We start from the raw sequence: 25,927 nt of genomic DNA, 5'->3' as shown, positions 1-25,927 counted from the left end.
GACCCTTGGAGCCACTGGCCAACCAGTTTAGCATAGTTGGTGAGCTACAGATCAGCGAAAGAGAGATGTTGTCTCAAAAATGGTGGGTGGTGCTCTTGGGAAATAGTGCCTAGCTTCCACATGCATGTGCACACATGTGTACAAGCATCTGCACCCACACACATTTAAAGAAAAAGAAAATCCAGATATATTTATGGTCAGTAGGAAAGAGCTAAAATAAAAAGAAAAGTAGTTATTGGAGCCAAGTTCCGGATAATAAGAGTCTTCTCATAAGGGAAACAGTAATTAGATTTAGAGACTATTTGAATTCAGTGTAGATTTACCTTAACTAATTACACCTACAAGTACCTTGTTTCCAAGAAAAGTCATCTTCTGAGGCTCCAGGTTCACAATGATTGGGGAGGAGTTACAAAAGTCTCCGCATGATAAAATGGAGAGTCTCCAGGCACAAGGAAGGAGAGCTGGCAAAAGATAGACCAAGCTGACTGGGATGTGTGGAGAGTCAATATGATCTGGAAAGCTCATTTGTATGATGGGACAAGGCTGACAGGCAAAACGCAAAAGCTGATGTTAATGGAATAGAATTCTGAGGTAGACAGATACTGTACTAATTCCAGGAAGTGTATTCTAAGTGGGCAAACTTTTGTTGCAGAGGTCAAAATTGTACCCTTACCCAAATGAATTATTGGTGCTGTGAGCCATCAATTCCACTCAGCTTTTGGGTTATTCAGTTCAGGTTTACCACCCTGGCACAAAAACCAGCATAGGTAGTGAAGGGGCCCAGGAGAAAGAGACTTCTTTTTAAGCCTGGCTGCCCCTACAGAACTTCAAGAGCCATTAGGACAGGCCAAACCCAGGAGATGGTTTTCTAGCAGCACCGCACATGGCTCGGAGCCTTCAACTAAGCTTAGCATTCCATGCAGGAAACAGACTGTGTCTTCCTTTTCCTTCACATTCTTCACAGGGCTGTTGTACTCTGAAACATGGCAGCGTCCTTGGCTTCACAATGATAATAGTAGCTCAAAGTGTTTGAGAACCTATTTGTACCAGTAATTCTGCACCATGTCTTTTTAAAATTTATTTTTATTTGTGACACAGAGAGGAGAGAGAAAGAGAATTGGAGTGCAAGGGCCTAGCTACTGCAAACAAACTACAGGTGCATGTGCTACCTTGAGCATCTGGCTTATATGGTTCCTGGGGAATTGAACCTGGGTCCTTAGGCTTCACAGGCAAGCACCTTAATCTCTAAGCCATCTCTCCATTCCCTGCACCATCTCTTTTATTGCTGCCTCAACTGGGAGGAAATGAACAGGGCGGTGAGAAATTTGAACATGTTATCCAGTTTATTAGTGGCAAAGCTGGGATTAGATCCCCATTTTCCTGACTTTCACTCCTCACATCAAGCAGATGGATTTTGAAAACCTTGTTTTCTTTCTGTAGTTTTGACATGACTTCTAACAAGTAAGTTTGGTGACTTGTACATCATGTCTTGTGAAGTAGAGATAGTGTATGTGCTCCAGCAGTTGGAGTTTTTGGCAGTGAAAGGTATTTCTAGAATTACTAAGATTTAGCTATAGAAATGACTGGGTGGGAGTTAGACCTTGTGGCACACTCCTTTAATCCCAGCACTCAGAGGCTGAGGTGAGAGACTCACAGGAAGTTTGAGGCCAGGCTGGGGTCACAGAATGAATTCCAGGTCCACCTGGACTAGAGTGAGAGCATGCCATAGGAAAAAAAGTGACTGGGTGGGAACTGCACAAGGTGCCACATGCCTACAATCTCCACACATAGGAGGCTAAGGCAGGAGGATTATGAGTCTCAGGTCAGTCTAGACTACATAGTGAGACCCAAAAGAGAAGGGAGGCAAGAATGGAAAAGAAATGAAGGTAGGAAATGAATGAATGAGTGAGTGAATGAGTCATTGCTGAGCCAAGGAATCAGAGGTGCAGATGTGCTTGGGAATTTTGTCCTTTTGGATGGAGGTTGTCGGTAAACATGGCTGCCACTTGGCCTGCTGGGGCAAGACTAGAACCAGCATTTGATCCAGTCTCATCCAAGGTGGCTAAAGGTTCTGGTTTTGCTTTCTGATGACACGAGGTTTTAAATTTATATCTTGGGGCTTTGATATCTACAGACCCAGACTGAGTGGCCTTATAGCCTATAAATGTCCATTCTTGACAAAGAAACCTAAATGGCAGATGTTCAAAGTCTTTGATTTAAGTTTATAAACTCAAATCTTATGTGAGATATGTATATATATAGTGTGCATGTATATATGTACATACATAAGTACATAAATGTATGTCTATGGACTATATATACACCTATCTCTCTCTCTATATATATATGGACCATCATATTGTTATTTATTATGTACCATCATCCTAATATAACTGGTACCAAGTTTATCTGTTACTTAATTTATTTACATAGCTGAATTTATAGGACACTATTTAATATTTTTATAATGAAATGCAGTGTTTTTTGTATATTGTTAGTGTGAAGTAATTAAACAAACAGTAACAGACAATACATAGGAAAGGTTCCCCAGAAGATTATGGTCTTGTGGATGAGCAGCTTTTACTCATAGCATGCCTCCCAGCTGCTCTTAACCACACTTCCCATAAGCTGCTGGGGTCTTGTTCTGAGAAGGGTGTGATAACTGCTTTGTTTCTCCATGATTCCCCAGCCTGTGGAGAGTAGTGAAGTCTGAGTTCTCTCAGCTGTCCTCGCTGGCAGTTCCTCTTCTTCTCCACGCCCTGTCACTTCCTCACGGTGCTGACATCTTCTGGACAATCATAAATGGCAATTTCAACAGCAGAGACTGGAAGATGAGGTTCGAAGCAGGTATCTCTACATTACCTTAACTATTTCTCCGAGTCACAAGGCAAACCAGATGTCTAGTTTGGGCATTTATTTTTGGCCTTCATTTTTTCCTGCTGTCCTTACAAAGGTCCACTCTTGCTTGCAGGTGTTTTTTGCTGGTTTTACCTAGCTGAGCTTCCTTGATAATAGTAATTTGCAGTGTGGTCTTCAATGTGATCCTATGAATCCTTTGAATATTTGCCTATGTGTAATTATGTACTTACTTATCATTATTAATTGCACCTTTGTGAGTTAATACCATGTGGCAATTTGTTAGAATACTGACATCAATTGCTAAAATATTTGTTTAAAATGCAGATAATTGCTCTATCCTAGACCTACCTCTAATCTTTTTCTCTCTGTATTTTTGGCATGTATATGCATGTGTATGATATGTGTGCTTGTGTGCATGTGTATTTGTATGCATGTGTGTGTACAGGGGCTTGTGCATGTGAGTACATTTGGAGGCCAGAAGTAGACATCATGTGAGTTCCTCAGTTCCACCATATTTTTGAGGGTCTCTTGCTGAACCTCACCATTTGGGCTAGAGTAGTTAGCCAGTGAGCCCTTGGGATCCTCCTCTCCCCATGTCCCCAGCCCGGGGCTTATAGGTGTGTGCTACCACACTTGACATTTTATATGGGTTCTGAGGATCTGAAGTGACATCCCCATGCTTGAAATAGCATGCACTTTACCTACTGAGCCATCTCTCCAGCCCCTAGGAATCTATACTTTTAAACAAGTTCTTCAGTAATTTAATGAGGTTTGAGGACTCCTGCTGCATGTGATTGCAACTGAGGCACCAGAGGCCAAGTCTGGGCAGGGATGGTTATCATTTTCTAGTTCACAATACGGCAGGATCTCAAACCCATGTTCAGTAAGGAAGGAAGTTGGGTGCATTCTCTTAGCCTCATACCTGCTGACTCACTATCACTCCAGTCTACTAGTACTTCCAAAGAAAATGTTTGGCATGGAGGTTGAAGTTTCATCAGGTGAGGTAACTGTTATATCTTACAGTTCAGTTTCCTAATATTTGGCCACTTCAGAGTGCTTGTTTTGATGTTCACATGAATCCTTGGGGCTGGTTTATTTATATTTTCCACTTGGTATTGTGAGGAACTAGATGTTATAGAGTGTTCATTTCTTAGCCAGTGCTCCCTTTGTATGTGTGACATTCCATGCAAATAAAGAGCACTAGATGCAAAGTGGCACATATATCTGGAGTTCGTTTGCAGTGGCTGGAGGCCCTGGCATGCTCATTCTCCCTTGTTTGTCTCTCTATGCTTGCAAAAAAATGAATGAATGAATAATTTTTTTAAGGCTGGAGATATGGCTTAGCGGTTACGGTACTTGCCTGCCAAGCCTAAGAACCTAGGTTCAATGCCCCAGTACCCAAGTAAGCTAGATGCACAAGGTGGCGCATGCATCTAGTTTGTTTGCAATGGCTGAAGGTCCTGGCATGCACATTCTCTCTCGGCCTATCTCTCCCTCTGTCTCTCCGCTCTCTTTCTCTTAAATAAATAAAATAAATAATTAAAATATTTTAGGGGTGAGTGTGGTGGCGCATGCCTTTAATCCCAGCACTCAGGAGGCAGAGGTAGGAGGATCACCATGTGTTCAAGGGCCCCTGAGACTACATAGTGAATTCCACATCAGCCTGGGCTAGAGCGAGACCCTGCCTGGAAAAAACAAAACAAAACAAAACAAAACAAAACAACAAAAAAAAGAGCACTAGATACTTCATTTCAATTTAAGTAGTAGATTATTATTAGTTGAAAAATCTTCTGAATACAGCTTTGATTTTGCTACTTTCCAACTCAAAAAGTTTGGATGAGTTTCCAGTGCCTAGGTAATAAATTTCAGACTTCTTAGTCTCCCATAGCCTAACTACAAGGTTTTGGAACATTTCCCACTTTTTCTATAAATACCATTATTGCCCCCCACTTCCTTTCTTCCATGCAGTGACCATTACGTGCTCTGATTCTGAAATTCTCTCATTAAGATTCTGCTCAAATCCCACTTCCATTTGATCTACCTTCAGATGCAACTGTTAAATTCCACCTTCAAGGTCCATTTGGTGGGGAGTGGTCTCCCTTAGCACTCTACTTGTAACTCATCACAGGCATTAATAGCATATTATAATATGCTTCAACTATAGTCTTGTCTGTCTTATTCTTTTAGAGGCCTTGACTTTGAAGTCGAATTATGGTTCTTTCCATTTACTTCCAGAGTGTGCACACTGCCTAACATAGCTAAGCACATTGCTCAATATGTTCTTTTTGTTTTGTTTTTATTTATTTGAGAGCTACAGACAGAGAGAGAAAGAGGGAGGGAGAGAGAGAGAAAGAGGCAGATAGAGAGAGAATGGGCGCGCCAGGGCCTCCAGCCACTGCAAACGAACTCCAGACGCGTGCGCCCCCTTGTGCATCTGGCTAACGTGGGTCCTGGTGAATTGAGCCTCAAACTGGGGTCCTTAGGCTTCACAGGCAAGCGCTTAACCGCTAAGCCATCTCTCCAGCCCTAATATGTATTTTTAACATAAGTGAATACATGAACTAATTGAATACCATAATATCAGACTAATTTAAATAAAATTAAAATAAAAAGAATTAAAGATTAAAATGAAAAGGTAAATAAAGAACAAATAAAAGATAAATAAAAAATAAAGAAAAATAAAATAAGAATCAAAGATTAAAATAAAAAGAATTTAATTGATGAGACCAAATGTAAAGATGTAAGAGATTGACAAACTATAAAAGGCATAAATATAATGTAAAATCACCAAAGATGTATCACATAGGCATATTGGAACATACAAACACCGTGAGTACATTAGTAGTATGTAAACAAGGAGGATTTTTACAGGAGTTTATTGGATGTAAAGTTCAGAATTGATGCTATAACGGTAGCTCCTTGAAGGATAGTAGGATACCAGTAAGCAGAAAAGAATGTTCTATGCTGCAAAGTACTAAACCATCTTAATTTGTGCCATATGTTAGTGCTTTACTAGTTATGGCAACTTTTTATGAGGCTATATTTTAAGAGTGGCTTTAATAATTTAGCATAGTTTTATAGAATAGTTTGAAATCTTTTAGGGAAGGGTATATTTGTATCATGAAAGAAATATGGGGCTTCTGTAACCAAGCAAGTCTCTTCTGTTTTAGATTTTTTTTTTTAAGGTTTAGGTTTTATTAGATTAAGAGAAGGAAAGAGGAGAGAGTATGAAGAGCTCTTACCCGTAGAAGACAAGAGGGGATGCAGCCTGCCCGTCCCCCAGCAAGTGTCATCTTGTTCAGTCCTTTCCTATCATGACCTTCCAAGAGTAGAGTAGGGCCCGTCCTGGTGGCCCCGCTCCTCTCCCTTTGGGCTACAGAGCTTCAATGGGGTGGCCACAGAAATGAACACAAGGATGTTTGGAAAATATGTTTGAAATATAGCTGAAGTTAAACAAAAGACCATTTAAAAAGTCTAAGAGGACCAGAGAGTTGGCTCAGCAGTTAAAGGCACTTACTAGCAAAGTAGGATGGCCAGGGTTCAGTTCCCCAGTACCCACATATAGCCAGATGCACAAAGTGGCACATACATCTGGGGTTAATTTGCAGTGGCTGAAGGCCCTGGCATACCCATTCTCATTCTCTCTTTCTCTCTAAAGAAATAAAACTTATTTTTTAAAAGTCTAAAAGACAATCAAGGGCTAGCTCAAGGCTGCCTGGTACTGAGTAGAAGTGGTCTTCCACGTATGTGAAATCTAAAACTGGGGAGGTGGTGGTAGAATTTCCTCTTGATTTTTCAAATTGCCATGAGGGAACCCCCTGTTAACTTTTTTCTTGTGGGTTCAGTTACCATGTGGTCTAAATGTCCAAACATAAAAATGTGCATTTGTCTTCTGTGCTCTGTATTGCAGTGGAAAAAGTGGCTGTCATATGTAGGTTTTTGGATATCCACTCAGTAACCAAAAACCACCTGCTGAAGTACTCCTTGGCACATGCCTTCTGCTGTTTTCTGACGGCTGTGGAGGATGTCAACCCAGCAGTGGCCACCAGAGCCGGTCTCCTGCTCGACACTATAAAAAGGCCAGCATTGCAGGTGATGGTGGTGTGTGTGTCATCTGCTCTGTGAATGGTTTGTGTCAGGACCACTAATGTGTTTATCACATGACTTTATACTGTAATTGACAAGCCAAATCTCAGAGACATAATGGGACTCACCGAAGGCAACAAATGAGTGAGTGAGGCAACCCCACAAAGCACCGGCTCTTCCACACTGACACTGATTGGTCAAGTTGTCATTCTTAAAGCCGACAGTAATGGCAAGAGCTGGCTTTGTTAGAAGTATATCCAAAGTGTCCCTCCCTGCATTATCTTATTTCATAATTATAATAACCTTTTATGTGTTCCAATTTAATACATAGAGAAGCTGAGGAAAGCTAACTGAATTTTTTAGTCACATTGCTAATTAGTATAGAACAAGTCCAGCCTGACTTATAAGAAAGTCTATGTCTATACCTGTACCTATATATCTATCAATCTATCTATCTAATTTATCTATATATTTGATTTTCTGAGGGAGGATCTTTCTAGCCCAGGCTGACCTAGAATTCACTATATACGCTCAGGCTGGCCTCAGACTTATGGTGATCCTCCTACCTCTGCTTCCCAACTACTGGGATTAAAGGTGTGCACAACCATACCCAACTTGTATTTTTCACTTTTGTGTGTGTGTGTACACTGTCCTTTAATACAGTGTAAAGATTTTTTTCCTATGTTGTAAGACCAAGAAGTAAGGACACACTGTATAAGACCTGAAAGGGCATAGGAACCTCAGTTGTCTTTTGGATGTCCCCTTTTGATTTACTACTAGGCAGTTGGATGTCCCATGCTGGCTCAGGGCCTGGAACACAAAAGGCACTCATTAAATGGCTCTCAAATGAATAAATGGGATGGCTGGTTGAATTAAAGTTTTAAAGTTTGAGTCAGTTAGTTTAAAAGAAGGGGAATGGTAAACACATAGACTACAGAAAAGGATGTTTCATTTTTTAATGTTCTCTTTTCTGCTTATATTCCAAGAAGACGGGGCGACTGTGCTTTTTTACAATCACACAATGGAGGATTGAAAGGGATTTTATTTTATTTTTAAAATATTTTTGTTTATTTTTATTTATTGATTTGAGAATGACAGACAGAGAGAAAGAGGCAGAGAGAGAGAGAGGAGAGTGGGCATGCCAGGGCTTCTAGCCACTGCAAACGAATTCCAGATGCATGTGCCCCCTTGTGCATCTGGCTAACGTGGGTCCTGGGGAATCGAGCCTCGAACTGGGGTCCTTAGGCTTCACCGGTAATCGCTTAACCGCTAAGCCATCTCTCCAGGCCTGAAAGGGATTTTAAAGACCAACTTCTCACGTATTCTAAAACATAGCTTTGAAAGTATGTTTCTCAATGAAAATTAGAAACATTATCAATAAATGCACTGGTATTTAGATTAAGTGATTGATATTTAATTTATTAGAAAACAAGTCACATATGTTTAATGTTTCTGAATCAAAATTCAGGAGGCATTCTGCAACTGGGAGAAGTTTCTCTTGTGTTACCAGTCAAGATTTCAACTGGATTGTTCTGTTTTCTTCTTTCATGGATGGATTCTCCCTAATGTGTTGTCTTTGAGGCATCTTAGATGTCCATGTCTGATCCCTCTCTTCCAGGGGCTGTGTCTTTGCCTTGACTTCCAGTTTGATACAGTGGTTAAAGACCGGCCTACCATACTGAGCAAGCTTTTACTCTTGCATTTCCTTAAGCAAGACATTCCTGCCCTGAGCTGGGAGTTCTTTGTCAACAGATTTGAGACGCTTTCCTTGGAAGCTCAGTTGCATTTGGATTGTAACAAGGAATTTCCTTTTCCTACAAGTAAGTAAAATGAAGGAATTGTAAACAGTCCTAATTCCCATTGTTCTCACTAGGTAAGCACAAATCCTTGGCTTGCACTTCATTCCATAGAGCAGGCTTGACCTCCTGTACATCATTCAAATGTTTATTGACTACCCATAATACTAGACTTAAGCATATCCTAAACTGATTTTTTTCTTGCTTCCTTTGAGGAAGTATAATAACCATCTGTGACTATGCTCTTTAAATATTCAATTGTTATTTTTATAATGCTTGTGAGCAATTTTATGAGATATATTTGTACCTTGAAAACTCTTGTATGTTTATTAATCAGTTGCTTATCGTTCTAAGTAGTTGGGGAAAATATAAAAAATTAGATAATTTAATCTTGTGGGGCTAGTTGTCACAGATAATAGTCATGATTTTAAGATGTAAGGTGTATCACAGAGGGAGATGGATAACTCACATATCCATGAAAGATGCCGTTTCATACTGAAGCTTCTTAGATGGACTCTTTTAAACTAGTGTATCACATATTCAGCCAAGGAAAATGATAACCTCTTTTATTCTTTTGTTTGCAAAGCCATTACCGCTGTGAGAACCAACGTTGCCAACCTCAGTGACGCCGCCCTGTGGAAGATCAAGAGGGCTCGCTTTGCAAGAAACCGGCAGAAGAGCGTGAGATCTCTAAGAGACAGTGTGAAAGGGCCTGCTGAATCCAAGAGAGCACTGTCCCTCCCCGAGACCCTGACCTCCAAAATCCGTTGAGTGTCTTCTTTCATCCTTCCATTACATCTGTTTAATGTCTCTGAAGCTGACTTGTCTTGTTGAGTGTTTATGGATAGTGGTGCAGATAGCAATACTAACTAGTTCAAAAGGTTTGGCTTTTAGGTTCCCTAGAAAGTCACCCCAGGGTGAAAATGTCAAGAGTAGCCTTTCCTAGTTTGTGGGTACAACAAAGCCTCTATCCAATAGCAATTTTGAAGTGTAGGTGGCAGCAGATTCACTAGGGATTGGCATGAAATATAGAGGAAACATTTCCTTCTGAGTCCTGGAATATGAAGGGATGCATACCAGCCTTGTGACCTATGTGTTTTCTGAATAAGACAGACACCAAGACCCATGTATGGAGGCAGCATTGAGAGTTAGAATGCCCTGTCTTCGTGTGTGCTAGAAGCAGCCACATGTACCAACAGGAGAAAAACCAACAACAACAATGGTTGATTTTGAAAAGAAAAATCAGGCAGAGAAGTTGAATTCCTACCCAGCTTCACCAGATTACTTATAAATGAAAACAAACTTTGTTGCCATATTTTTAAGGAGACCATTTATGCTTATTCTACAGTGGTCTTTATATTGTACTTTTAAAGAGACCAAAAATTTTCTTAAATAACCAAATGACTGATAAACTCCAGTGTTTAGCAATGACACATGAGTAACACATAATAAAAAAATCATAACAAATTCACCATATCAACGAATGAATATGCTTATATTACTAACTTAATAAACTATTAAATGATTTATTCTAAATAACATATGTGAAGTTAATAATACTTAAAACATACTTCTTATCCTGTCAGAAGCTAAAAGATTTGCTTTTTAATTGGCATTTTACTAGAAAACAGCATTATATAACAATCATTTTAATCATAAATATGATTTGATTTTATTTGTTACATTTTTCTCTATTTTTATGACAAACTATGGAAATGTGGTATTTTGGGCTTTGGAAGAGTTAATATTGAAAGCCTTTTAAGTAGCCAATAACTTGCTTTACAGGGAACAAAGATAATTACATGAGGCCACTCAAGAATACTTTGTAGAGATGGGGTGGGGCAGTAGAAATTGTTTCAGATCCTAGAAATCAGTTCTTAGATTAAATAAACTGCAATTTTTATATAAGTTTACCAGCTCTTAACATAACTAACTGTTCAGTTTGGGATATTAATTTTATTTATCATTATTTCTTAGTTAATTCACATGACAATTTTGATGATTAAGAATCAAAGTGACATTGAAGGATCTTACTGAGATCTAAATAAAATCACAAACATTTTGTTGAGTAACATCTTTTATATAATAGTAATAACAAATAAGAAACTAAACTTGCTTCTACTCAGTGCAGTTAGCACTGAGTGTATTTTCTAGGCTCAAGTTGTCTCTAATGCTTATTTAAATAGAGTTGTTGTTGATTTTTAAGCTGTGAGGTTGACCAGGCATGAGCAGTCTGCTCCAGCTCTCGGTGGGACACCCGAACAGACGCCAGGTGGGTACTTCTGATGTTGAAGGGCTGTGTGAAAATGTCCTCACAGGTGGACAAGGCAAAGAGTTTGGTGTCTCTCACTGGATCAGAGTGATATTTTCAGGGTCTTACTGAGGGTTTTACTCCAGAAGCTTGCGTGTTCGAGCCCCAAATGATACGGTAGTACTTTTCATTGTACTCTTAGCAAATGGCTTTTATCCCATTAACTTTTGGTCCAGTGAGAAGCATCTTATTACCTGAGTACACACCTCTCCCAAGATAGCAAAGGTGATTAGAACTGTGCCTATTACTTGTATTTATATATAATGCTCACATATAGTATTCTTTAGGCCCAATATACATTTCATTTATGCTTTAAAAGTTGTACATTTGAATTTCCATTATCTACACAACTTCTTATCCATTCTTAATTCTTTGCAACTCTAGATGCATTTCTGGTTCTTAGAAAAAGGCACATTTTCATGGTTTGGAGAATCTTAGGACCATATTTAGTATGACACAAATCAGTGGATGTTTTATGATATATCAAATTTATCATGAAGTAGCTTAAGTGTTGAAGAGAAACTGATCAAGAACATTCCAAATTGAATGTTACTCATATAAACAGTGTCGTCATTTACTGAGAAGATATAAAGGTTTTGAATATTTACATATTTACCAAAAACAAACTTGTGAACTACCACCTATGAATCTTTCTACATTTGTTTTTTCACCTAAGGGTAGTTTTTTTTTTTTTTTTTTTTGGTGTTTTCCAGGCAGGGTCTCACTCTAGTCTAGTCAACGCTGACCTGGAACTCACTCTGTAGCCTCAGACTGGTCTGTCTTCTGAGTGCTGGGATTAAAAGTGTGCATCACCACACCCACCTTCTAAGGGTAGTTTTAAGTTAATTTTTTCAGAATGTCATCAATAATCTGAGAGAGAAACTGTCAAGAAAGGGAAGTTTGAAAATAATGAGCATTGTGTATTAAGTCAGAAAGTCATGTGGTCGGAAGCATTTTTTTTTTTTTTGGTTTTTCAAGGTAGGGTCTCGCTCTAACCCAGGCCCACTTGGAATTCGCTATGTCATCTCAGGGTGGTCTTGAACATGGCGATCCTCCTACCTCTGCCTCCCAAGTGCTGGGATTAAAATATTTTTTCTTTTAAAGTTATAAGAGGAAATGGAATGTCAAACATGTGGCTGTGTCCTTCTCCCTTGATTTGTAGATCACCCATGTCTCTACAACAGAGAAAGAGAGAGAAAGGTGGGAGGGAGAGAAGCTTCTGGGCCTGAGTGTTATTAGAAATGGGAAACTCATCTCACTTCCGTTTAGACCTTTTGGAGATTGTTCTTATACAGTTTTGTACATTTTCTTCCTTTTATCTCAAGGCTTATCTTTTTGTCTTAAAATTTATGTGCAAAGCTAGTCTTTAATTATTATTATATTATCAATTTTTAATAGCCTAGTCAAATCACAGACCTATGGAAATATATTTATATTTACATATATTTCTTGATATTAAGAAAAGCCTTCAGGTATGTAATTATCCCACCAAAAATAACCAGATGGGAAAGGGGGCAGAAAACAGCATTGTTTAAATTAAATATGAAGCTAAAACTTCTGAAGAGATACAAGAGATAATTTACATGAGAGCATCACAAGTAAAACTTACTTAGATTTGGAAAGAGTTAGCTCAGCTTAGCTTTTAAGGCAATTTTGAACAAATGTTGCATTTCTGAATTATTATTTATTGGATATTGGATGTTTGAAACATGTCAGGATAATCATGATTGTGCAGGATATAGCAGCTAAATTAAAACTTAAGAACTTTCTACTTAACAAACATGCTTTTGTTTAGTCTGAATACTGAGTTCTGTGCAGACTTCTTATTGATAAGTCCTGAAACAAAGCAGATGCTATTCAATTATGCAGCAAGACTTAATTTAAATATTGTTTAGGCTCTTGACTTACAATTTATTACTTTGTAATCTTTGCTTTTACTTGGGACTCTCATCAAATAAAAGAGAAAATTCTATTTTCTATAGAAGGTATACACTTCAAGGCTTGTAAAAAGCTGCACTCTTCTGTAATTTCTTTTTATAAAAGGGAGAGACAGACAGACAGAAAATATATGGGTGTGAAAGGGCCTCTTGCCAATGCAAATGAACTGCAGACACATGAACCACTTTGTGCATCTGGCTTCTTGTGGGTACTGGGGAATTGAACCTGGGCCATAAGGCTTTGCAAGCAAGTGCCTTTAACTGCTGAGCCAACTTCACAGCTCTCTTCTGAACTTTATGAGTCAAATCAAAGTATTTTGTGCATATAAATGACATTAATGGCATGCATTACAACTGAAATACTAGAGAAATGTAGCATTTCCATTTCAAAGAAAACTGTTTCTTGCAAATGAACAGGTGTGATAAGTATGTTGGTGACAGAACTGGATCCCAAACCCAGAGTTGTAGAGCTCCCTGTTCATAGGGCATTATGGTACATGACAGAAGGACTTCAGTATGTCTTCATCCTCATTGGCAAAACATGTGGCCTTTTTAACTGCTAGTTTGAAATTTGTGTAATTAGGTATAAGGTGCACTTTCAGTGATGCTGTGAAAAATCTACCTTGGAATATCTAGAGCACCCACTGAAGGCTCATTGGATGTAATTCAGCCATACTGCTGTATCAGCACAGTATGGAATGGACACTGTCAACCCCATGAACATAGTACACTTAATTGTATCTTGTTCTTCATGACCCTGGAAGAAATAACGAAGTGATAATAGTCATAAAACTATATTTCATGAATGTACATTACCTCTGTACTGTAAAGAGTGTTTTCACAGCCCACCTAACTTTGACTTCAGAGCACCTTTGGAAGGATGTAAGGCATTTTTTTCACTATCCATAAACACAAGGAAACTGACTTACAGGTTCCAGAATTCTGCTTGGGTGACTTTCCTGCTTTCCCCTCTACAGCTCCCTCTTAAACACTGATCTTAAGGTACTTCTGTCCCATGGGACATGAGGCCTCAAATCTGGTGGGGGAGTTGACCTGAACATTTAGGTTTGCCACAGTGAAGCTTAAGCTTATGAGTTTCCAGACCAAAAGCCCTTCCAGAGCTTTCCCAGCCTCACAGGGCTTGCCTTCTGTTCACACTGCTCCAGCCTGTAGGAAAGTCCGCAGGTCTCTTTAGATTTGCAAGATATAAATATGGCATTGACAAAACTGTCTTCTGTTGACCTTTTCTGCTTTCTCATTAGTTTCCCAGCCTAGAATTCCAAAACCTTTTCTTTGGGCTCTCTCTTTCATCCTACAGATGGTTTATAATTTACTTTTTTTACTAACTTGCAAAGTGACTATTTACCTTGGTGCACTGGTAAAGTACAATAAACCAAGAGTATAGTTGTTTTGAGAATGCTCTTGCTTGGATTTGACTTTTATTGGACAAACATTTGTGCGCCTGCTCTGTTAGTAAATATACAAAGAGTACCAAGATGCATCAGAAGATTCTCAGCTGGCCTAAATTTAAGCGAGGGAGAAAAGTATGACCATCAGCAAGTTCTCATCTGGAATAAAAGTGGGAGTACTTAGGAGGATTCCCACCAAATGCATTGGGAGGAGATCTTAAGCCACAGGTGGAGTCTCATCTAGGCCTGGATTTATTTTTTATTATCATTAGTTATGTACACAATATGTATACAGCCATGTTGGTACCATTGTTAGCCTCCTCCCTGTCCCCCCCTCCATGGGGACCCCATTGGTATATTAATATTTTTTTTGAGAGAGTGAGAGACAGAGAGAGAAAGAGAATGCTGCATCAGGCCCTCACCCACTGCAATCAAACTCCAGATGCTTGCACCACCTACTGGTCATGTGTGACCTTGCACTTGCCTCACCTTTGTGCAGCTGGTTTACATGGGATCTGGAGAGTTGAACATGGGTCCTTAGGCTCCGGAGGCAAATGCTTTAACCACTAAGCCATCTCTCCATCTCCAGGCCTGTATTTATGAACCATATGTAAGCACAAGGTGATTGGATGTGGGGTAGGAAGAGGCAAAGGCTGGGATGAAGAGCACATGAGGTTATCCACTATCCATGGCTCTCTAGCCTTTCTATGGCTGTGCAAAGATCTAACAGAACTGCTATGAGAAAAGCTTTAAGTTGACATAATGGGCTAGGCAGATTAGTGAGGCAGTAAAATTGGAACTTTGGATGGAGTATAATCTTATCTTAAGTATTTGACCATTGCCTTTTCTGAATCAAATGCAGAGAAGCTTCGTGGAAAAGATCCTTTCTTTATTTGCACAATTGTCCTGATTGTTGCTTGTTTCTTTGACAGAGGAGTCAATGAGCACAGAGGCATGTTTTCTATGTCTCTAGTCATTTCCTTGCTGTTTGGGGACCTCATCAGTTTTCAAAATTTATTTATTTATTTATTTATTTGTTTGTTTGCTTATTTATTTATTTAGAGACAGAGAGAATTGGCATGTCAGGGCCTTCAGATGCTGTGAAAAAACTCCAGATATGTGTACCCCCTTGTGAGCATGTGTAACATGGTGCTGTTGCATCACTGTGCATCTGGCTTACATGGTACCTGGAGAGTCAAACATTAGTTCTTACACGTTGCGAGCAAGTGCCTCAACTTCCAAACCGTCTCTCCAGCCCTCATCAATTTTTAAAAATATTTTTTATTTTCTATTTATTTACTTGAGAGAGAGAGGCAGATATATAGAGAGAATGGGTGCACCAGGGCCTCCAGCTGCTGCAAACAAACTCCAGACACATGTACATCTGGCTTATGTGGGTCCTGGAGAATCAAACCTGAATCCTTTGGCTTGGCAAAAACTGATGAGCCATTTTGCAGCCCTCATCAATTTTTTTAATAGAGAACATAAGATCTGAATCATTTAAATTCAGTGTTCTCAGACATTTATGAACAAATTAAGCATCTTACTATATGTCAGACACTGTCCCCTACTCTGTGAAGGATGTAAAGATAGCACACACGTCAAAGAATGAATGTTCTTACAGGGGAAATAAAGCAAATGAATAAAAAAAAGAAACTCTGCCTAACATAATAGTGATTTGCCACATGAATGTCAGGAAATGCTAAAGGAAAGTCCCCATTCTTCTTTCTCCTTCCCATCTTCCCTCCTTTCCTGTCTTCAGGAAGCAATATCCAATTGCTAAGAGACAGGTGGGTGTGGTAATAAGAATGTCTTCCGGGGGATATTCCTCCAGTACACAATGTGGGTGGGTAGAGGAGCATGGTGCAAGGGAAAAAGAACACTGTGAGTCAAGACACAGTGGTATTGGCTCTTCTGAGATCCATGAGCAGCGTTCAGAGTGGAGTGCTGGAGATAAGCCTGGAAAGGCAGACTCTGATCCTGCCTGGTTTCAAGTCATCAGAATCAGAGACATTGTATTCTACTGGGAGTTTCATTCAGTTACCTAACTCTGAATACATCTGGGAGGACTCAGTTCATGCTGAATCACAGTAGGAATAGCTCTGCCTCCGTGATTAGAAAGATACCTACACTTTTATTTATAGAAACAGTAAAATCAAACCTCACAATTCAATTGCTAAGGGCAAGACAGATAAAGGGACTTCATATACTAGAATTTAAAACTAATGCTTTAGAAAAAGTAGGTTACTTAGCTTTAAAATGAATATTGTATATCTTTTATGGGTAACTAATACAGTAATACTGTCTTTATCAATAAATAGCATTTCAGCTTATCTGCAGATCAGTTTTCATAGGGATTTCATAGCTTTTCTTTAAGAGTGTTACAAGTCATAAGCTTATGCTATCTTAAAGAAAGAAAAACATAAGGCAGACTTGCTAGTCCTACAGTGAGAGGAATAAATTATTGGACTAAAAATTATTTTCTTTTTATTTGTGCAAGAGGTTCTGTTAGCTAGTTTGTGGTCATTAAAAAGCACTTATTGCAACTATTGAGGGAAAGCAAAGTGATAGCAGCGGACTTCGTGTTTTGGCACTGAAGTCAATGAAGGGAGTTTATAGGGAAGTAAGGACATACACGAAATGAGACTGAGTCATTAGGAAAATATGATTTGCTGGAAATCTTAGGATTATGTATTTTTGAAACCATGTCTGCCTATAATTGTAATAAGAGCTTTTGAATACTTAAGATGAAGTCTACATGGCTTATTTTTTTTTTTTTTTTGGAATAAAATTTTATTCTTCTTAAATTCTACATGTAATGAAGATGCTGAAAAAGCCCTTGCCATCTCTTACAAGAGAAGCAGGGCAGCTCTGTTCCATGAATGACAGCACAATTAAAGCTAAAATAATATAAGAAATATGAGGCTGGAGAGATGGTTTAGTGGCTAAGGCCTGCAAAGCCAAAGGACCGAGGTTCAATTCCCGAGGACCTACATGGCTTATTTTTGAGACTTCATTTGGGATAGAATGAAATGTTGTCAGGGCCTTTCTTTTGTATTGAGGCCTTGCGATTCATAGGGCTACAAATCAAAGATGCAACTTCCACTTTTGGTTTTTTTAAACACTGGGACTCTGGAGTGAAGCTAGTCTGGACTTGGAGGAGCCAGGCAGGACTGAATGGTCTGTGCTCCCCTAACCCTTGCACAGCACAGCTAAAAAGAATTGAGCCAGAGTCTGCATTGTAGCATCAGCGTTTGCTGCTGCAGTAATGCTGGCCCCTGAACTCAGGGAACCTAGACACACACACTTAACCTTTCTTGAAAAAATAATATCCTTCTAGCTGTAAAAAATATTTTGTAGGAAAAAAATCAAAATTAATTTTTTTGATATTTTATTTATTTGAAAGAGAGAGAGAGAGAAAGAGGCAGATAGAGAGAAAGAAATAATGGATGTGCCAGGGCCTTTAGACACTGCAAATGAACTCCAAATACATGCGCCCCCTTGAGCATCTGTTTTTTGTGGGTCTTGGTGAGTCGAACCAGGATCCTTAGGCTTCGCAGGCAAATGCCTTAACAGCTAAGCCATTTCACCAGCCCAAAATTAATTTTTTAATAGTAAAAAGTAATTCTCTATATTTTTGTATTTTGTGTTTTTGGGGATTTACATAGGAATTTCTTTTGACCAAATCCTGCATTACATACATCAATTTAACTAGAATACAGTGATGTTTTACATTTCCAGCCCTTCATTTAAATACCATGTTCCATATAATAAATTGATTTCTGATGTGTCCCCAGTAAATAATGGTATTTATTGACCATTTTCATGTGAAATATATAACATAATAACAAATAACATAATAAACAAGTTCTTAAGCTTTATTTTTGTTATTTTTGATAGAAAAATGACCTAAAGTACCTTGCGTATATTCATGCCTTCATGGGCAGACTCAAGACAGAGAAGGTTAATGTCTAGAGTCACACTGAAGAGTGTCAGATTGTTTCCTTGTGTGAGAGGCTCTTAGACTTAGGTGTTCTGTTGCCTCTTTATTGGTTATTAACTATCTTCAGAGTGTGTCATCTTAAAATAGGCCATCATACTTTTGATCATCTATGGAAACATGGTAACCAAAGTTGTGACCTTATATGTCGGTTTCAACTAAGAAGTTCTGAATTTGACATTTTCTTCATGATACTGCCCTAGAGAAAGCTGCCTTCAGATAGCTCATTTCTACAGTCCATAGAATCATTTTTTTTTTTTCTATTTGCTTCTCTTTACTGAATCCTACAGACTGGGATTTTTTCAAACTGATTGAGGAGTTAGTCAATAGGACTGTACGTAGATCTTTGTTGCATTGTGTATGCCATGATTATAATGGAAGACACCAAGGCTAGGTTTATATAGGTTTGGGATCACAGCTTGTCATTATTTAGTATGATTTTTCTGTGCAACATGGGATATAGGAATGCTGGTATGTTGCTCTTCCTTACTACAAAAAAACTTAATTTTTAATTTAGATATTCTAATGTTCCTTGTTAAAAGGACAAGCTACAAAGAGTGTTTTGAATAGGCCTCAAAACAAAAATTTATTAAAGAATAAAAATTGCTCTTCCTTCCCCAGAAGTTCTAAACTAAACCCAATCACCAGGAGCAGAACAGAGGGAGATGGGATAGATGTTTGAGCCTCAGGGTGCTGCTCAGGTTGATTATTATGATAAGAGAAAGCCAAGGACCAAGGTCTTCTTCTTTCCATGTGAACTTTAAGCTCACCTTCATGTGGTGTTTAATGTTTTTAGAAGTTCACGTTTCTTCTTGTCTGTCTGTCTGTCTCCCCTACCTCTCTCTGTTTCTCATTGCATACTGCAAGGCTTATAATTTGCTATTTATAAAATTGACTACCTCATTCAAAGAGTACACATTGCCAAATCTCAAGATTTGGAAAAGAAAACATTTATTTTGCACCAGCTGATTCATGAATTGAGATAATAACCAATTCAAACAACATAATCCACTGGACCATTTTATGCTCAGTGGACTTTAGACTACTATTTGCGGGGTTAAAATTCTGGAAAGGCAACTTTTTCTTTATCACTGAGGATAAAACTTTGCCATTATCCTAAAAATTGCTAAATTCAAAGTTTATTTAGGCTCTTGTCTTATAGTTTGAGGACAACATTCCTGTAGAATTCCATATTTTTTTATTTCCATTTCCTTTGTACTCCTAAGTAATTTGGCTTCTGATGAAGACGGTGACTTCCACACCAGGAATGATGGTTGCTGAGGAGCCTGTATTGTGGTTTTAACTTCTTATCTAGAGAAGAACCTTTAAGTATTTAGTAGAAGCAGAAAACATTGTGCTTTGTTAATGTCAGCGAGATTGTAGGGGAGTTGGATCTTGACTGTGTTTCTTGTACTGACAGGGCAACAGTCTCCTGAGAATGACAACACCATCAAGGACTTGCTCCCGGAAGATGCTGGAATTGACCACCAGACCGTTCACCAGCTCATTACAGTGCTCATGAAGTTCATGGCCAAGGATGAGAGCAGCGCCGAGTCAGATATCAGCAGCGCAAAGGCCTTCAACACGGTCAAGCGGCACCTGTACGTCTTACTCGGCTATGACCAACAGGAAGGTTGCTTCATGATTGCACCTCAAAAAATGCGCTTGTCAACTTGCTTCAATGCATTTATTGCAGGAATTGCCCAGGTAAGTGTAACAACAGCTTTCAGAAGTCCCATCATGGTTTTCATGGCAGTAAGGCATTAGATTCCAGTCAGACAACACTGAGTGTAAAGGTTTGTTCAACTCACTTGGTATTCGTATGTGGGCAGGAATATAAAGATGAGTAGGAATTAGCAGCTGATATCATGACGGAAAAGTTTATAAAATATATGTAACATACAGTTTGGCCATTTTAAGTGTACAATTCAGTACAGTCTTATTGTTACATAAATGTTACCACTATCCATTTCTTGAATTTTTCACCTTCCTAAACTAAAACTCTGTACCCATTTAACAATAAGGGAGTACAGAATTTTTGTTGTTGTTTGTGTGAAATCCCTTTAAATGTAAGCTTCTTCTTTTGGCTTTGAGTAGAGGGAGTTAAGTTAGTCAGTATAACGTTCTTCATCTCCCTTTCTCATCCTTGGCCTTTTCTTTTTTTCTTTTCAAAATTATTTTATTAACAATTTCCATGATTATAAAAAATATCCCATGGTAATACCCTCCTTCCCCCCACTTTCCCCTTTGAAACTCCACTCTCCATCATATCCCCTCCCCATCTCAATCAGTCTCACTTTAATTTTGATGTCAACATCTTTTCCTCCTATTATGATGGTCTTGTGTAGGTAGTGTCAGGCACTGTGAGGTCATGGATATCCAGGCCATTTTGTGTCTGGAGGGAGCACATTGTAAGGAGTCATACCCTTCCTTTGGCTCTTACATTCTTTCCACCACCTCTTCCACATTAGACCCTGAGCCTTGGAAGGTGTGATAGAGATATTGCAGTATTAAGCACTCCTATCACTTCTTTCCAGCACCATGATGCCTTCTGAGTCGTCCTAAGGTCACTGCCATCTTAAAAGAGAAGATTCTCTACCACAAGTGAGAGTAGCATTAATATAAGGGTATGAACATTAAGAGAAGTGCTTACTGGACAGTTTGATAAGCATAGTGTATACATTTAGCCAGACAGCAGCAGATGTTACACCCGTAGGGCTCATGACTGCCCCTGTTTTAAGTTTTCAGTATCAGGGATGTATTCCTTCCCATGGAGTGGACCTCCAGTCCAATTAGAGGGCAGTTGGTTTCCACCATGACAGACGTGCCACTATTGCAACCTGTTAGCTCATTTGGCCTGGCTAGCCAAATATAAGGCTTGCAGTGCCCACTGTTGAGTATCTTCACTGGTGATTTCTCTCTCTCCCATTGAACTGCATGCAGAATGGCTTCTTTCAGCTTTCTGTCAGCTGGTCTACATGGAGGAGGTTATCAGCTCAGATCCAGCAGGATTTCTCAGTGGCCTTGCAGCCCAAGTATGTGTAGTTTTCATCAGTAGGGTCTTACCATCTATTCCTGGTGGGAAACCAAGGGCCTCGGCAATGGCCTATAATGTTTTGGGGGCATCAGAGACCTCCCTGGCCTAAACTCACTGGAAGGTATCCCATCCTTGGTACTGAAAAGTTTCTAGCAACAATCTACAGCTCCTGAATGTTCTATTGTCCAAAAAAGTGGGTTTCTATTTATATCCTTTTAGATTTTGATTAGCCCTCCTCTACCTTTCCTTTACTTAATCTCCTCCCCTGACCTCACTTGGGCCTTTTCACCCTTGCTTCTGAATACTGTCCTGGAAAACTGTATCAACTTATACTCTTGCCAGAGGTATCTAATCATGCCCATTTCTTCACATGATTATTGACATAGTTTTTCTTTTTCCCCATTTATATTAGTATAATTCTAGTTAGTAGCTTGCTAGATCTTTTTTATTTATTTATTTGTTTGAAAGGAGAGAGAGAGAATAAATGGGTGCTCCAGGGCCTCTACCCATAGCAGATGAACTCCACATGCATCCACTACTTTGTGCATCTTTCTTTATATGGGTACTGGGATATCAAACCCAGGTTGTTAGGCATTGCAGTTTTTGAACTTTTCCCCTTTATGCATAACTGTCTATTACTATTAGTATTTTGTGACATGCTTGCTAAAGAGTTTGTCTCTGTTTTTGCTGTGATGGTTCAAATTTTATCCTTTGACTTCTTAACATTTTTATAGTTTTCTTTCAGTTACTAATATTTTTCTATTTCAGGTTATGGACTATAACATTAACTTGGGAAAACACCTTCTCCCCTTGGTGGTTCAGGTGCTCAAATACTGCTCTTGTCCTCAACTACGGCATTATTTCCAACAGCCACCTCGTTGCTCCCTCTGGTCCCTAAAGCCTCACATCCGGCAGATGTGGTTGAAGGCCTTGCTGGTGATCCTTTACAAGGTGAGTGGCTAGAGGCCTCCATCTTGGATGGGATGGTTCTTTCAGAGAATGCATCTTTAAGAGGCCACCTGAGAGACCTGCAGAAGAAGTATCATGATATGCAACTAGTGCTGGGAAACGAAGAGCTAGTAGAATAGAAGTCTGTGCTTTAGAAACAGTTTAAAATGATGAGTTGTGGGGAATTCGCCAATAATCTCCATGTATCCTATTTTGACTAAGAATGTATTATGTCAGAATCAAGGCAGCTATTTGAAATGGCTGTGCTGGATAGTGTTCCAAGGGCAGCTGTAGTTGTAAGCTGGCCTGCTGTTGCTGTTGGCAGCTTAGAACAAGAGGGGGAGATATGGCCCTGCAGAAAATAAGGCCATGATCAGACTCTAGGTTTTTACTTCGGTGTGTTTTTCCTTTTATGCACATGAGATGTGGGGAATATAGCTAGTAAGATTGAGTGGGAAAAAAGCTTATTCTTTGAAACAATCCTGTCTCTTTCTCTTTCCATTTTATTGAGCAGTATCCATACCGAGACTGTGATATCAGCAAGACCCTCCTGCACCTGATTCACATAGTGGTCAATACACTCAATGCGCAGTACCATAGCTGCAAGCCCCACGCCACAGCAGGACCCTTGTACAGCGACAACAGCAACATAAGCAGATACAGCGAGAAGGAAAAAGGTACTTGACATGATAGAATCTGCTCCCAAACATAACTTTTGAATGCATAATCAATTTCTGAACAGAAATATTACATTTTCTTAGGAGATTAAGGAACACCCCTACATATCATTATGGATTAAAAAAAAAAAGCCCTACTGTTTGCTTAATTTTTCAATTTTCACAGGTGTGTTGCTGCTTCTTTTTTTTTTTTAATTGAGATTCAAGAGAAATAATGGGTATGCTTCTGAAACATGTCATAAGAAATAATATTAGGCAAAATATGTTCTGCCATCTGGTGAAGTAGCCTTTATAAGCCTTCTTTTACATGTTGGAAACATCTTGCTTTGGACTGTGACATAAACCTTGGTTGCCAGTTAGTGGAGATATCATCTGTGGGTCTCTAGTTTACCATGAACTTTGTACTTGGAAGGGTTTGAATTGAGTCTCAATTTACTGGGGTGCTTTTTCTTAGCCCCATTATTCAATATGAAATAATTCAAGGTAATGAAAATGAACAATTTTTGGAGTATAAGTTTAAATTATTTCCAATGTTGTTACCTTTTCTATTGATAGCTTTTCCTCAAGGGCAACAGTAGTATGAAATCTTAAATTGAGTTCAACTACAGCTTGGATAATTCCAGATGAGAAAAGAACCAAGCTGTATATCCTCTGTGAATGTCATAGTATGAATTATACTTTCCTCGCATCTTGGGAGGAAAGCGTGTGATGACTGTGCTATGATTCCACTCTGCTCCAGAAATAGGAGGATGAGTAGTGGCCAGTGTTACTCTGTTTGTTATCAAGAGGTCTGAGAATTTAAGTTGGCTCCATATAAAACTAAGAACTAGATTAAGTTGTGGCACCATTCAGATCCTTCCTGGGGAATATGCTGTCTCTCAGTGTGGGTCTCTGAGAAATCATGTAGGCCCTTTCAGTTAGGGATGCTCTCGTATGCACAGATGCATCTTCCTGGGTAGGTGGGGTCATCTCACTCTCCTAACATCTCTATCATGCAGTACAGTACATTTTGAGAATCATCCCAAAGTTTACATGGCTATTTGCTCAGAAAACCATTTTTTTCCCTAAAAGAATTGTTTTTTAAAAAAGAAATAACTAAATAGATCATTTGGTTGCATTTTCCCAGAAACATGGGAATTTGATGGGCTGTCTCATCTTTGTGGAAGTTCACCAGGAGTGTTGTATCCATTTTTATTGTTACCATTTTTTATTTGATTAAAAAGATTACTGTGGTTAGGTCATCTAAAATTTACTGCTTTGAGTTTCACTCATTTATAGGTTCTTGTGCACCAGGATAGAATTGGTCCTTAAAACCTAGTGCCTATATTTCCTTATAGTCAAGAAATCTTGAACAGTCATAATCATATTTAAGTCTCATAATATGTACATATTCATATAGGTCAACTATTGTGATTTCAATGACATTCAGATCAAACAGGAGGTAACTCCATTACTGTGGCATGAAGTACACTGTAGTAGCCTTCCTCTTCAAAGAAGAACATTGTGAAATAAGCTTCGGAAGTTGTAGCATAGCAGTTCTTTCCTCATTAATGTATTGTTGGGTTTATTTTGATTTAAAAGTGGCCAAACAGGGATAGAAGAAAGGATGTAGAAATAAACTAATAGAAATTTCAGTGACCCATTTATTTATGGAGCTTAGGATCACAACATGCCCAGATTCTAGTGTTCATGAGATTCCTGACAGTCTTGCACAGCAAATGCCTCAGAGCAGAGTCTTGCTATAACAGGAAGCAATGTTTCCCTCTGTTTTTTTCCTTTGTTTATACTTTCAGTCCATAATCATTTGTGGAGCTTTTCAGGTGGCAAGTGGCTTTTCTAAGCTTTTTCTGTGTGTTGTGTGTCCCATTGCCAAATGTAGAGTACAGTATTTTGCATTCACAAGTATAAGGTGCATGTACTGTTAGGCTGTGTCTATGCCAGTTCCCAGATGCCAGAAAGGCACCACCATGACCCACTCATGTTTAATTTCCTTTTGTCGAATTAGCCTGAAAGTACATATAAGGTGCAGATAAGTTCAAGCAGTGTCCAGACTCCTGGATAATATAGCTAGAATCTGTATCATTTGGTTTTAAGTACACTGGGGAACAAAAAAAGTTTTCCCAAGGAAGGCTCTATTGGAATATTGAGATGCCTCTCAAAAATGCTGCCAGTTGTTCCATAGAAAGCAATGGGCAATCATATAACAGGTTGCTTGCATCTTGATAATTTGATGCCTTAAAGAAATAACAGCCCTTAGCTAGACTTGCTGGTGCAGGAGCCACCTCAGACTGCTCCAGAATACTCTCACTGAAATGCTTGTGTAGACACAGCCTAAGAGAGAATAACCTCGTAAGTGTAATTTTGACTTTCTCTCCCCAATTAGAAGAAGATAGTGTTTTTGATGAATCTGATATTCATGATACACCTACTGGACCCTGCAATAAAGAGTCTCAAACTTTTTTTGCAAGATTGAAAAGGATAGGCGGCAGCAAAATGGTGAAATATCAGCCGGTTGAGATGAATGTGCAGAGAAGTATGAATTTTTTCTCTCAGTACTTTTATGCAGAAATGTTGTACTCTACTGTTTGTTTGGGGTGAAATCTTAATTTTATTGTGTTACTACACATTTTGATACTGTTGATTTATATATATATATGTATGCACAAACAGTATATATATACACATTTATATATATATACGTGAATTGACAAGTACATCATTAGCATCATGATCGTCTTCAGAGGCCATTGCTTGATTTGATTTGTTGCAAAATGTTTGCTTCTCTTCCACACAATTTGAATACAGTTTCCTAGATCTGCCTCAGCCAAGACAAACAAATGAACAAACAAAATGCTCTCTTATGCACA

At 38.9% G+C, this 25,927-nt stretch overlaps 1 protein-coding gene across 10 annotated transcripts in view; it reads left to right on the top strand.

Annotated features, from left to right (window-relative positions):
- Unc79 (unc-79 homolog, NALCN channel complex subunit) overlaps positions 1-25,927 on the top strand; it is a 271,086-nt gene that overhangs the window by 168,183 nt on the left and 76,976 nt on the right. For 6 of the 10 annotated variants that reach the window (XM_045155122.1, XM_004649317.2, XM_045155118.1 and 3 more), the window contains 9 exons: positions 2,690-2,847; positions 6,770-6,951; positions 8,564-8,765; positions 9,328-9,507; positions 10,948-11,013; positions 19,819-20,105; positions 22,204-22,386; positions 22,898-23,060; positions 25,444-25,593. In XM_045155122.1, the coding sequence (XP_045011057.1) occupies positions 2,690-2,847; positions 6,770-6,951; positions 8,564-8,765; positions 9,328-9,507; positions 10,948-11,013; positions 19,819-20,105; positions 22,204-22,386; positions 22,898-23,060; positions 25,444-25,593 (1,571 nt within the window). The remainder of the gene's footprint in view (positions 1-2,689; positions 2,848-6,769; positions 6,952-8,563; positions 8,766-9,327; positions 9,508-10,947; positions 11,014-19,818; positions 20,106-22,203; positions 22,387-22,897; positions 23,061-25,443; positions 25,594-25,927) is intronic. The other 4 variants (XM_045155124.1, XM_045155117.1, XM_045155119.1 and 1 more) reach the window with 3 other exon arrangements.

Source organism: Jaculus jaculus, chromosome 7, assembly GCF_020740685.1.
Source record: "Jaculus jaculus isolate mJacJac1 chromosome 7, mJacJac1.mat.Y.cur, whole genome shotgun sequence".
NCBI lineage: Eukaryota > Metazoa > Chordata > Mammalia > Rodentia > Dipodidae > Jaculus > Jaculus jaculus.
Note: the sequence above shows the minus strand (reverse complement) of the source record. Positions and strands in the feature narration are given on the sequence as shown.